We start from the raw sequence: 12,471 nt of genomic DNA, 5'->3' as shown, positions 1-12,471 counted from the left end.
CTCTTATTTACAGCCAGAGATTTAAAAATAATCTGTTGTGTGAGGCAAGGACGCATCCATTGGAGGAACCTGTGTTAAGAAAGTCAGAAAGCCAGGGATACACAAAGAAACACTGTCTCGAAAAAAACAAAAAACCAAAACAAAAATCTTTTTTTTTTTTCACCAGTACCGGTCAGCTACAGCTCTTGCACATTCTGAACTAATTAGTTGGTCCCCGTTATCTTATCCCAGAAGCCAAGAAACTTGAAAGTTTAATCTTCCTGTGAACGCCTACTTGGGATAAGTTTTATCTTGTTTGTTTTAGAGATTTCAAGGTGGCTCATAGATACCCAATGGTGCTTAGCCCCTCACCCTCCACACTACCCATGCACATCTTTCCTCATGGCTTCAGAGTAGAAGGCCAACCCCTGTAACAGGCAGCCAGTATTCTACGTTAGTGGACATTGACTCTGCCTCAGGCAGCCTGGGTACCTGTGTGGTGTGAAGGTATTTTCTGTTCAACCTTGGAGGTTTCATGTATTGAAATGACATATGCTCCTGGGAAATATGCAGGTTTCATATAATTATTGTTTTTCTACTGATTTGTTTTTATGAGGCAGGCTGGGTCTGGCTGTGCGGCCCAGGCTGGTCTAGAACATGCCTGCTTCCTATCTCCACCTCCCTCCAAGCATTGGGACTATAAGGCCTGTGCCATCATGTCAGTCTCTAGAGATGTTTTTATTTTATTTTTGTGAAGAGGGCTTTTTGCCTTAGTAGATACCTCAATAAATATCCTCTTAGACTCGGTTCCTTTCAAACAATACGTACTAAACTGTGCACAGGTCCGCGGCGTTTGTCACGGCTAATTCAGCACATTCATCAGTGGGGGTAGAGGTGTGGGTTGCCGGAGAAGAACTGGGTGCTTTTCTCACTAGCCATGTTATCTACCTAAGCTGTGACTGTGTGACAGTTTACCCAGGAATGTTAATTCATGGTCAGGTAGTAGGGGGAAAAACTGTTTATGTAAGGCTGGGACCAGAACAGTTCCTCCAGGGCAGTATTTCTCAAAACCTTCAACGCACTGTTCTATGTGGAGGCTTCAACATGGGAAGAAGCCTTGTTCAAACTTGACCTCCATACCCTCCACCCCTCAATTTACTAATGTAGCCAGGACCTGGGAGTTTAGTTTGTGAACATGGCCCTTAGGCAATGCTTGCACTTTATAAACACTGAGAGTGAGAACCATAGTAGGGGACCCATGTGGCATGAAATCATAGAGTGAGGAGTGGACATGAGCCTGGCACCCGTGGTGTCTGATGCCCAGGTATGTACCAGAAACTTCCTTCTGCTGGTCTTTAGCACCTGAAGTTCTGTCTGGATCATTTTGCCTGCTCCTTTTCCCAGCTTCCTTTTCTTCATTTCTCAGTCCTCCTGTCCACGTACTAGGGAGTAGGACTGTCCACATACTTTCTATTCTGTAGGCAGAGAGGCACGGCGAGAGAATGTCTGCCATGATGACCACATGGAGATACATGGTTGTGCTTTTCTCCTACTTGGGTTAGCCAAGGATGCAGGATGTACTAGTCTCCGTAGACGAGCACACCTTTCTGCTAGTGAGAAGTCTGGATACTTGCTGGACCCCTCCTGTTCTTGTTTGTATAGGCAATGGTGTGTTTTCTTCCTCTAATGGGCATTGGCCGCAAATGGTTTTCCGTTTCTCACTTTCTTAGGATGAGGGTAAAAAAGCTGCCCATGATTCTGGCCCTGCACCTAAAGAGGTTCAAGTACATGGAGCAGCTGCACAGGTACACCAAGCTGTCTTACCGGGTGGTCTTCCCTCTGGAGCTTCGGCTCTTCAACACCTCCAGCGATGCTGTGAACCTGGACCGCATGTACGACCTGGTGGCTGTCGTTGTTCACTGTGGAAGGTAAAGGTGGGCTGGGAGGCAAGTTTCTGTGATCAACAGAGGGCTTATCTCTTCATCAAGACAGACCCAGCTATACCCTTACCGGACTACATACAATAGTACTTCTGGAAGTGCCACTCAGATTCTTACTGATCACCTCCAAATATACAGAAATGCTTAATGTGGAGGTGAACCCTAGAAATACAATGTTGCCTGACTTCATCATGTGGTCATCATCAAGGGTACTTAACAAATACTAGGTGATATAATAATACAGCACTACTGACCCATGTCCAATGTCATTAAGAAAAAGACATGTCAGTATGTAGCACATGCCTGTTCATAATCATACCTATAAATACACATGAAATAACATGAGAACAATGATAATCCAAATGTTCTATCATTCAGGGAAGCAATTTCATCTCCTTTGGATGGAAATGATGCAGACAGTGAGTCTAAAATAACATAGTAAAATAAATGCTTATGCGATTATGGTTTTATTTATATACTTTAAAGATTTATTTTTATTTTAATTATGTATAGGTGTGTGTGTCTGCATGTGGGTATATGCATGTGAGTGCAGGTGCCTGCAAAGACCAAATGGGTCCTCTGGAGGTGGAGCTACAGATGTTTGTAAGTCACTTCACGTGGGTGCTGGGAACCAAACTTGGGTGCTCTTGACTTCTGAGCCATCTCTACAACCCCAGATTTTATGTTTGGAAAAGGTATGTATAGGCATTGGCAAGATGGCTGAGTGTATTGCTCTTCCAGACCTGAGTTTAATTTCAACACCAGTGTCCCATGGCTGACAACTCCCTGTAACTGCAGCTCCAGGAGGTCTTACACTTTTCTGGCCTCAGCCCCAGGCACACAGACACACATAATTAAAAATTAAATATAAAGAGCCATACATACATAATATATGCATGTGTATATATAAAAATCATGATCTGAAAAATATTTTACTATGTCTGAATCAAACCTGGAAGCAATCGATCAGATGTCATAATTTTGTGGCATTTTGACTAGTCAAAAAAATCTGTTCTTAAAAATATTTTTTATGTAACTTTCTGCATGTCCCCAATTCTTTTTTAAAAAACACAACTTTTTTAAAAGATTTATTTATTTATTTATTTATTTATTTATTTATTTATTTATTTATTTATTTATTATGTATACAGTATTCTGCCTGCACATATGACTATAGGCCAGAAGAGGGCACCAGATCTCATTCTAGATGGTTGTGAACCACCATGTGGTTGCTGGGAATTGAACTCAAGACCTCTGGAAGAACAGCCAGTGCTCTTAACCTCTGAGCCATCTCTCCAGCCCACCCCCCTTTTTTTTTAAGATCACAATATTTAGTGTGCGGGTGCATCCACGCACACCTCAGCATGAGAGTGGAGGTCAGAGGTCAGCCTGTGGGAGTTGGTTTTTCCTTCTACCAAGTGTATCCTGGGGAATTGAACTCAGGTCGTCAGGTTTGGCAGCAAATGTCTTTACCTGCTGAGCACCTTCCTGGCTCCATTTCCCCACAGTCTACAGTAAGATTTACATGAGAAAAAGAAAGGAAAGCCCTAAATATGAAGAAGCCAAGGGCTTCACTGAATGTTCTTGGCACATTTAAAAAAAAATCATATTTGGTATAATTCATGGGAAAGTGCATTGAAAATTCACCTGTTTTCTATCCATTCTTCATCTGGCTAGGGTGGATAAGTGGGTTCACGTCCTCTCTCGGGACGGGCACAGGGTCCCCCTTGGGAATGACTTTTAGCTTGTGGGACATCATATTGCAAATGTCTCTTCCTCTCTGCCTGGTTTGGAGACTGCAAACCCACCTTTCCTAAGACGACACTGTCACCATGTCAGGAATTGGCTGCTTCACTTTTTCACCCAGCCGGGGGAGGACCGCATCAGACTGTGACTTCCCATCTGACACACCCCATTTCTGTCCTGAGTATACCACTTCAGGTTGCTAGATATTTTCTTCTCAGTCGGTTTTGTTTATTGGATAGTTGGGATTCAACTTTGTGCTCCACTGAACAGTTCTAATGGTTATTTGTCTAAAGAACATAGGACTCCCATGATCACCACCCAGCCATGAACACCGGGGACCCCACAGTGGGGTGGAGTAGAGAGCGTGGGCAGGCAGGGCCTGGGGATGGGTGGGAATCATGGGGGAGGGGATGAGGGAGTGGACAAGTGAGGAGTTCCAGGGAGGTCGGGCAAGGAGGAAGTAGAGGTACTGATGAGCAGGGTACCTGAACACTTAGAGTTTGGCTTTCTGTCGGGGACCGATTCTATCCTCAGGAAGACCATTGAGGACAGGCATCAACCCATTTAGCAGATCCCTGGGGAGGCCAGACTCTGGGATCATCAGTTTCTTTAATGGGGATACAAGGTCTCAGCAGCCCTGGCCACAAGGGACAGTGAGTACCAATTCTCACATGTTACGAACGGCTGTTTTCATTTCCCTGTAGAGGTAGTCCATTCCTTTATATAGGATGGGGCTGACGTGTGTAGGGAGTGGATGGCTTCTTGGGGTTTGAACTCTTATTTCCTGGGTTCTGTGTCAGGATCTGAACATATGAACCAATCAGATGAGTGAATACAACACACAGCATGGGTCTTGTTGCCCTTGCCGGGTTTAGAGTCTGGTGGGAAAGATGGAAAATGGGCAAGTCCACACAGTGGCCTGTGTTTTTGGTTTTTACTTGTTTACTCTTTCGGGGGCCTGCCACCCAGCTCCCAAATAATCATACATGGAGGCTTATTCCTAATTATGAATGCCCGGCTTTAGCTTGGCTTTCTTCTTGCCAGATTTTCTTAACCTAAACTATCCCATCTACCTTTTGCCTCTATGTCTGTTCCTTTTCTCTTACTTCTGTAAATCTTACTCGTACTCTGTGGCTTGCTGTGTAGCTGGGTGGCTGGCCCCTGGAATCCTCCTCTGACTACTTCTTTCTACCTCTTCTCCCAGATTTCTCCTTCTATTAATTCTCTCTGCCTGCCAGCTCCGCCTATTCTTTCTCCTGCCTTTCTATTGACTGTTCAGTTCTTTATTAGACCATCAGGTGTTTTAGACAGGCACAGTAACACAGCTTCACAGAGTTAAACAAACGCAACATAAACAAAAGTAACACACCTTGAAATAATATTCCCCAACACCAAAATTAGCCTCTGCTTGGTAACGTAGGATGCTGGTCGGTGCTCTGAGTTGGAAGCAGGAAGTGGGAAGAGAAGGGGATGAAGGATGCTGGTTTCAGGATGCTGGCCAGGGCAGGGCTGTCTGTGGAGGTTGAGTGGGTGGAATGGGCCATGGTTACTAATGTAGAAGAGGCCCTTTTCATCCAGAGTTAGGAGTGATGCAGGGGCCACGCACAGGTGGACAGGTGGTGGAGACAGGAACTCGGCAGGCTGGAGCTCAGGAGAGAGAAATAGTTGGGTGGGAGAGATGGGGACTGAGCGTGTGCAGCATCTGTGTATAAAGAAAGTAGATGGGGGTGGGGAGGAAGTGGCTTATGCATAAGGTGCTTACCTCACCAGCCTGAGGACCAGAGTTTCCAGATGTCTGGAAACAAGGTAAAAAGCTGGGTGAGTGTGACAGCCTGCCCATCAACCCACGGTTTGGGAGCTAGAAACAGGGAATTCCCTAAGCAAGAGAGCTATCCAAAATACCCAACTGATGATGACGCCATATCAACCTCTGGCTTACACACACATATGCATGCACATGTGAGCACCCACATTCATGCATGAACTACCCACACACATGGTAAGTGATGAGGGGAAAAGAATTCAGCTTTTCAATTTTAATAGCATGTATATTAAGAAACAATTCTAGATTTAGGATTGACGTCTCCATTTTATATAAATCTAAATGCAACTATGTAGTTATTCTCTCCCCCCCCCATCGCTTTTCATAGTGCATAGTATATAGAGGTGTGCATCCCAGAGCATGGAATAATGCATCGTAACATATTCTGAAACTTAGCTTAGAACATACCTCTGCTGAGAATTCCCTGGCATCTTCCAGGTGTGCTCAGGAAAAAGACAGAGATCTTAGCTACTGTGCTGGGGTGCAGGGAAGGTCTGTCCCTTTGACCCTCTGTCCCCTTTGTCCTCCCCTGGGGTTTCTTGGCCCCAGCTGTTCCGACTTCTGAATCGATTGGTGTATATTTGCTTTCTACTCAGCTGAAACATCCCTCATACAGTCACATGACTTCTCTCCCCGACCCGTTTCCTTCAGGCGTCACACATTCAAGAGCTCTCCCTTTGTCGCTGTTTATCAACACGACTTTCCCAGCACCCTGCTTTGACTCTCCCATGTGCTGATGTGTTGGTTTGTTTATAGCCAGTGAGACCCCCTCCCCAGACACCTCTCTCTTTTGTACTATTCTAACAAAGTACTCATCCGAGTAAGTTTTATATAACATGGGTCATTTGGCTCATCGGTTTTTTTGTTTGTTTGTTTTGTTTTGTTTTGTTTTTTTAGGAGGGTAAATTCAAGTCCCCAAACTACATCTAGATTGGGCTTTCTTATTACATCAGGGCATGGAGGAAGACAGCATGTGGGAAAAGTGTGCAAGAAAGGGGGAAGGGCCTGATCCCTATAACAAGTGCACTCTCATGGGGGCGGAGGACCGAGAATTAAATGAATAACTCATAGACTTTGGGATTCACACTCAACCTGTGACACCAAGTCCCAAGAGAAGGGGGAGGTACTTTGTCTTGCTCACTGTTTTTCTGACAGGTAGCAGGTGTACAGTAATTCCCAGTGTTAACTGAATCTGAATGTATGCTTTCCCCATTGGGCCTCTGTACCGCAACCCCTTCCCCATGCACCCAGGTACTCTGCCAAAATTGTGCACTTAGACAAAAACTAGCCCGCATTCTTTTAACTTGGAAACAGCCTATCTCTGTGGTGCCCAGCCTGGATTTGACTTCCTGCCTCAGCCTCCAATTGCCAGTGGGCTGACTATACTTGGTGACATTAGATTTTTGCATTGATAGCTGGAGGGTTATAAAGAAGGACTTGTTTACCTGGTGACTTTCGCTCCTTCGTTCTTTTCCAGTGGTCCTAACCGTGGACATTACATCACCATTGTGAAAAGTCATGGCTTCTGGCTGTTGTTCGATGACGACATTGTAGAGGTAGGTATGTAGGTTGCTCTCCCATGGGCCTAGGGTGGAGAAGGGATTTGGGGTGGGCAACTGTTGTTAATGCTACCTAAAATAGACCTGCCTTCCAGTAGTAAAGACATATTTAGATTACATCCATGCACTTCATGTATTGTTTTTTTTTTTTGTAAAGGAATATTATAAACTCTACCCTCAAAGGTGGAATCTGTTTTAGCCCTCCAGGGTAGCTGTGTTGGTGGACTGGGCCCTAAAGGAAAGGAGCTCTGATGAACTGGAAGAGCTGAGGTTATTCACAGACCCCTCAGGTTACTGTCTGGAAGACAGACTTCCTAAGTTTTTCCAAGGACATCTATGTACAGTTATGGTTAAATGAAAGGGTTGGGTTTTCTCCCGCAGGAGTTTGCATCTGCCACATCTGTAGAATGAACCCTTTGCCCTCAAGGTTCCTAATTACATTTTTACACCAACTCGCTTTAGATTCTGTGTTTCCAGGAGTCATAGGAAATAATTACATTATTTTTTTCCCCTTCATTGCAGAAAATAGATGCTCAAGCTATTGAAGAATTCTATGGCCTGACATCAGATATATCAAAAAATTCAGAATCTGGATATATTTTATTCTATCAATCAAGAGAATAACTTAGCGGAGCGTGGGACTAATTCCAGCGGGGAAATACTCAAAGCACTACAGCCTTGTTTCTCTGCAGACCTTTCCCCCCCACAACCCACTGACATTATCACTGATGCCCACTGGTCTGGCAGTGTTCAACTTCCTTCCTTTGTGTTTTTATAAGCAGCACTACTCCTGGTTTGTCCTGGTCTGAGGTGGAGTTAACTGCAGTCAGATTCTAGTCAGATTTAGATGAATAACTGTTGCTAATTTGAAGATTGGGGTGAATGTTATGCGGCTTGTCATGTCTGGCTAAGTCAGAGTGACATTTCCTGTAAATGTCACAGCCCATTTTGAGTGTTTGTTAAGCTTCCTGAATGGTTTCCGGGGTCTCTTTTCCATGCATTCCTTTGACATGTCCCTGGAAGCGTTGCTACCCATTGTTAGCGTGCCTGCCTCTTCTGATGGCAGGAGATAGATCTTCTCCCAGTAAGGCTGCAGCCATAGCTTTAAGTCTGTGCAAGTGAAAATGTCTAAAAGTGAGCGACGTCCATGGTGAAATCATCCTCCGCATTGGAACCGGGTGAAGCCAGGCTGTTGATGATGGCCAGTGTTTGCACCCAACTGTGCTTACCTAGCTGGTAGAATCCCAGGGGCTAAGACTAGGGAGCTCAGGGCAGGCAAAGCCAGGAGGAACATGTTTTTGTGGATAGTGAAAAGTTCCTTATCTTCCTACCAAAAGCCGAGTTTCAGGAAAACGATGCGAGGCTGTTCCTTTTCAGTGACCGTTTTCTTCTGTTGGGTCCTGTAGCTGTCTTCTTCTCGTATCTGGCACTGCTAAGCTTTTCAAGCTGGCTTTCCAATCCTGCTGGTGTTTTGCAGTCAGTGGCATCAGGGCTGAGATACCAGTTGGCTGCCTCTGGCACATCTCTCTCTCTAGCCAGTGGACACCAACATCCTTCCTAGACCAGGAAGATGAATCAACTACTCTGTTTGCCTTGACGACCATCAGCAGATTGTACAGCTTCATTTAAAAATCAAAATCCTATTCAGTCTGTTTACGGGGACACTGGTGAGTTCCAGGGCTAAAACAAAACTCTCCCTGAAGGGAATGCTGGAGTTAGTGGAGTGTGAGATGGGTCACCGGAAGTGTTAAGGGGTGGGCGAAAGGATGAACAAGACAGCTGCTATTTCTCTGGCTCAGATTTCTAGAATGCTTGACAAGACAGTGTCCTGGGAGAACCTCATCTCACTATTTTCCCTTTTGTTATGTGTGTATTTATTAGAGAATTTGAATATTGGTACCTTTTCTTAAAAGGGTTGATTTGGTGTTTTACTGTTGAGTTAATCTTAGTTTTCCTACAAATACTATGAGTCACAGATCTTGGGTTCCTTTGGGACGTCAGTTGACTTCCATACACTATAGTATACTGTGAACGTGTTATGTTGTGACCCAGTACATCAGCGAATGAACATGCAAACTCTTGGCATAATGTGAACTACAACTGTAATTGAAGAGCGTCAGTGGCCATTTTGCAACAATGAAGAGGATAGCACTTTATCTAGGTGAAAACTGGACCTTTTATTTTTTGAAATATCTTGAACTGTTTGTGGCTCAGAACTTAAGCATGCCAACACTTCATTTGTTCATGCTTGAAGGAGGATGTCTCACTCTTCACTGGAGAAGACGGAACAGGGTCATTTCATGTTATTGTCTTATGCAAGTGGCAAAATGGACCTTGTTTTGGTTAGAGGCAAATGCGTATTTATAAATATTGTGTCTTTTTTCCCCCTCCATGAAGCATATTTATTAATCACTTACCTTGGAGGTGAACCTTTATTCTTTAAAGAGAGGCCCTTTCTAAATGAAAGTGATTGATGGAAGGAAATGTTTGTACCACATACGGCCCATATATTTGACTGTGGGTTACAAAGGTTAAGAAAATGGTTACTGGTTTCTAATCTATTTGGAACTGATCATAGAACAAAAATTATTAAAATTATCTTTGAAACAACTCTTGAAGCTAATTTATTAGACAAAAAATTATTTCAATTGGAAGCCCAAAGTGCTATTATAAAGTTCAGCACACTTTTCTTTTCTTTTCTTTTTTTCCTTTGGTGAGCGTGTAAAGTTTTCCTCAGTAGTGTGGACAAAGTCATTGCTTTTAACAGAGAAAGCGAGTTAAAATTCAGTATTCATGAAGAAGTTTTTGGAACGGAAAGAGATAAGCATGGAGACTACTGTACTGACCTTCAGCTGGTTATGGTGCAGGGGAAAAAGATCGCAGAAGACCAAATACAAATCTCCATCCACACGCCATCTGTTTTTAAAACATAGGACCATCTGGTAACTACTCACCTCTTTTTCAGTCAAGGAAACAACCTGAGGCAGCTCTCTTCCACCCCCATCATTTTTCTTGTCCTAGAGAAATCATGTTCTCACTTGCCGTCCCTGGTTCTAGCAGAAACAACAGTGACGGTGGGACACGTGAGACCACTCCAAGGTCACCTCCAAGGTCACGGCAGCGATAGCACAAAGACCCAGCAACAGCCCCCCAGATGGGGCTTTGCGTGTTTTCTCCAGCAGGAGTGAGGAAGCCTGCTGCATTCTCGAATTGCTGGGTATTTAAAAAGAAATTATAGTGTCTTTGAAGAGACTTTAAAACTTTTTTTAAAAAATGAAATGTTTGTTTTATTGGTTACTTGCTAGTTTAACATCTAGATTATGGTACAGTATGCTAAAATCTTTTGTTTCAAGGCAAAATATAGTGAAATGGTGACATGTATAGAGCCGTTACATTGATGTGTTTTTCCATTCCAAGCCATCATCAGGTAGACTGGCTGGAAGAAAGCCAGAAATAATACAATCAGGGTGTCAGTCTGAATAGGAAGCCATTCCCATGTGGTTTAATGTCCTGGTTATATTTTGGACTTAACATAAAATGGAACATGACAGAAATGGTCCCTGTGTGTTTGTTTTCATGGGTACCCTTAATCTCATGGGCACGTCTAACTCGAAAGTGTGTTCTAACTGGCGCTTAAGGCTTATTTTAGATACTGGAGTGTAGCTTTATTATGGATGGATTTTATCTTTTAAACATTTCATTTTGATCAATTTTGTATATTCATGTGTATTAAAATATCGTGCACTAAATGTTCTCTCCTGGTTTGCTGTTACCTGGTCAAGGGATTGGCCAGCACCATTGTGATTAGCCCATGCAAATGGCATGGGCCAGAGAAAATTATTGCCTATTTTTCTGCCTAATTAAATTTCTGTTTTCTAGTATTACATTAACTTATTTTTGCCTCCTATTTCTGTAACCAAAATAGTTACTGTATGTGTGTGACATTCACTTGATTTTGTTGCTTAAAAAAAAAAAAGCTTGTAGTTTCTATTTAAAATAATCTGTATCTTTGTTTGTTTTTTTAATGTAACCAACTCAAGCACTTTAAGCAACGCTGTCAGTGTCCTGAGATTTTATTCGCTTTAACACTCTGCCTCTAGAAGTGTTTGCAAGAAAAATGAATAAAACAGGAATTATCTCCATAGAGAACCATAACGGAGTACTGTCACACATGTGACCTTCAAGTCCTCGGCATCACACACGAGCCAGTGCGTGAGGCCGCTGTGCAGGGCATCATTCGGGACTGAATTTTGAAAATGTGAAGGAGAGTCTGCTTGTCAGCCTATGGAAAGGCAGTAGCTCCGTGGAGTCTGGTAAGACCCATGTCCTGGACATAATCTACTTCATTTTGTGCAGCAGGAGCCACAGACTGCTGTTGAGGAAACTGCACGCTGAGAAAATCAGTGGCAAGAGTGTGTGCACCAGCTGGCTAGACTTTGCAGTCCACTTCCCCTTGTGTGGCATCTTCTTAGTTATGACCTGCTATTCCTAAAATAAGGATGTGGCTCCCAACTCTGGGCTGCCATCAGCACTGGTTTCCAGGAGTAGGAATGTGTTCCTAGGTCTGGCCTTTCAAGCCTGATTTGTGGGGACCCTGCCCTCAAAACTCTAAGCCGGATGCAGCCTACTTCCTACTCACATACATGAGTTCAGGCCCTACCCTGTAGTCAAGAGGAAAGCCCACAGTTGCCAGAATCTGGGCTTTTCTTCCCAGCTAGTGACTTCAGGGGGTCTGTGTGTAGACTGGAAATTGTGACTCTGAGTCCATGACTCGGTGTCAGTATGGGACCCTGTGGGCCAGGACCGTGGATAACTAACTGTAAGTCTCCCTGTTCCTGCATCTTCATTTGGGTTCATGAGCTTGAACGTGACTGGGCCAAGCAGGCTGTTGACTTCCAGGATAACCAGAGGAATAGAGGACCTTCTTGGGAATAAGATTTTTTCCCCCTAGGCTTTGTTTTTGTCCTCCGTCAAATGGGTTTAAACGTAGACCTGTTGCTACAAGCCACTCAGATAACTATTTCTAGAGAATGAGAAGCCACCCTCTTCATTCAATATTCTTCTGTTTTCATTGATGCTTAAAACAGCTTTAACAGGGCTGGAGAGATGGCTCTGTTAGGAGCACTGACTGCTCTTGCAGAGGACCCGGGTTTGGTTCCCAGCACCCACATGGTGTCTTACAACCTCCATAGCTTCTATTCCAGGGGAGTCCACTGCCTTCTCTGGGTGACATGCACATGGCACGAATGCACACATCCAGGCAAAACACTCACGCACATAAAACAAACCTTAAGCAAACCAACAGCTGGCACCTTTAACGGAGAATCCCATTCCCATGGCGTCTTCCTTAGATGAGTGTGAAGGACACTTGTGGAGTCCCTTTTCTTGAGGGTAAATTTTGATTTCAGGGACAGTACTCCAAGCA

The 12,471-nt window shown here is 43.9% G+C and overlaps 1 protein-coding gene across 2 annotated transcripts in view; it reads left to right on the top strand.

Moving 5' to 3' along the window:
* Positions 1-11,201, top strand: part of Usp46 (ubiquitin specific peptidase 46) — a 75,253-nt gene extending 64,052 nt beyond the window's left edge. For both annotated transcript variants that reach the window (XM_006979704.4, XM_076546448.1), the window contains exons 7-9: positions 1,710-1,907; positions 6,965-7,043; positions 7,569-11,201. In XM_006979704.4, the coding sequence (XP_006979766.1) occupies positions 1,710-1,907; positions 6,965-7,043; positions 7,569-7,670 (379 nt within the window). In that variant the 3' untranslated portion in view covers positions 7,671-11,201. The remainder of the gene's footprint in view (positions 1-1,709; positions 1,908-6,964; positions 7,044-7,568) is intronic.
* The last annotated feature ends 1,270 nt before the right edge of the window (positions 11,202-12,471 follow it).

Source organism: Peromyscus maniculatus, chromosome 10 (assembly GCF_049852395.1).
Source record: "Peromyscus maniculatus bairdii isolate BWxNUB_F1_BW_parent chromosome 10, HU_Pman_BW_mat_3.1, whole genome shotgun sequence".
NCBI lineage: Eukaryota > Metazoa > Chordata > Mammalia > Rodentia > Cricetidae > Peromyscus > Peromyscus maniculatus.
This window is presented reverse-complemented; position numbering and strand designations above follow the sequence as displayed.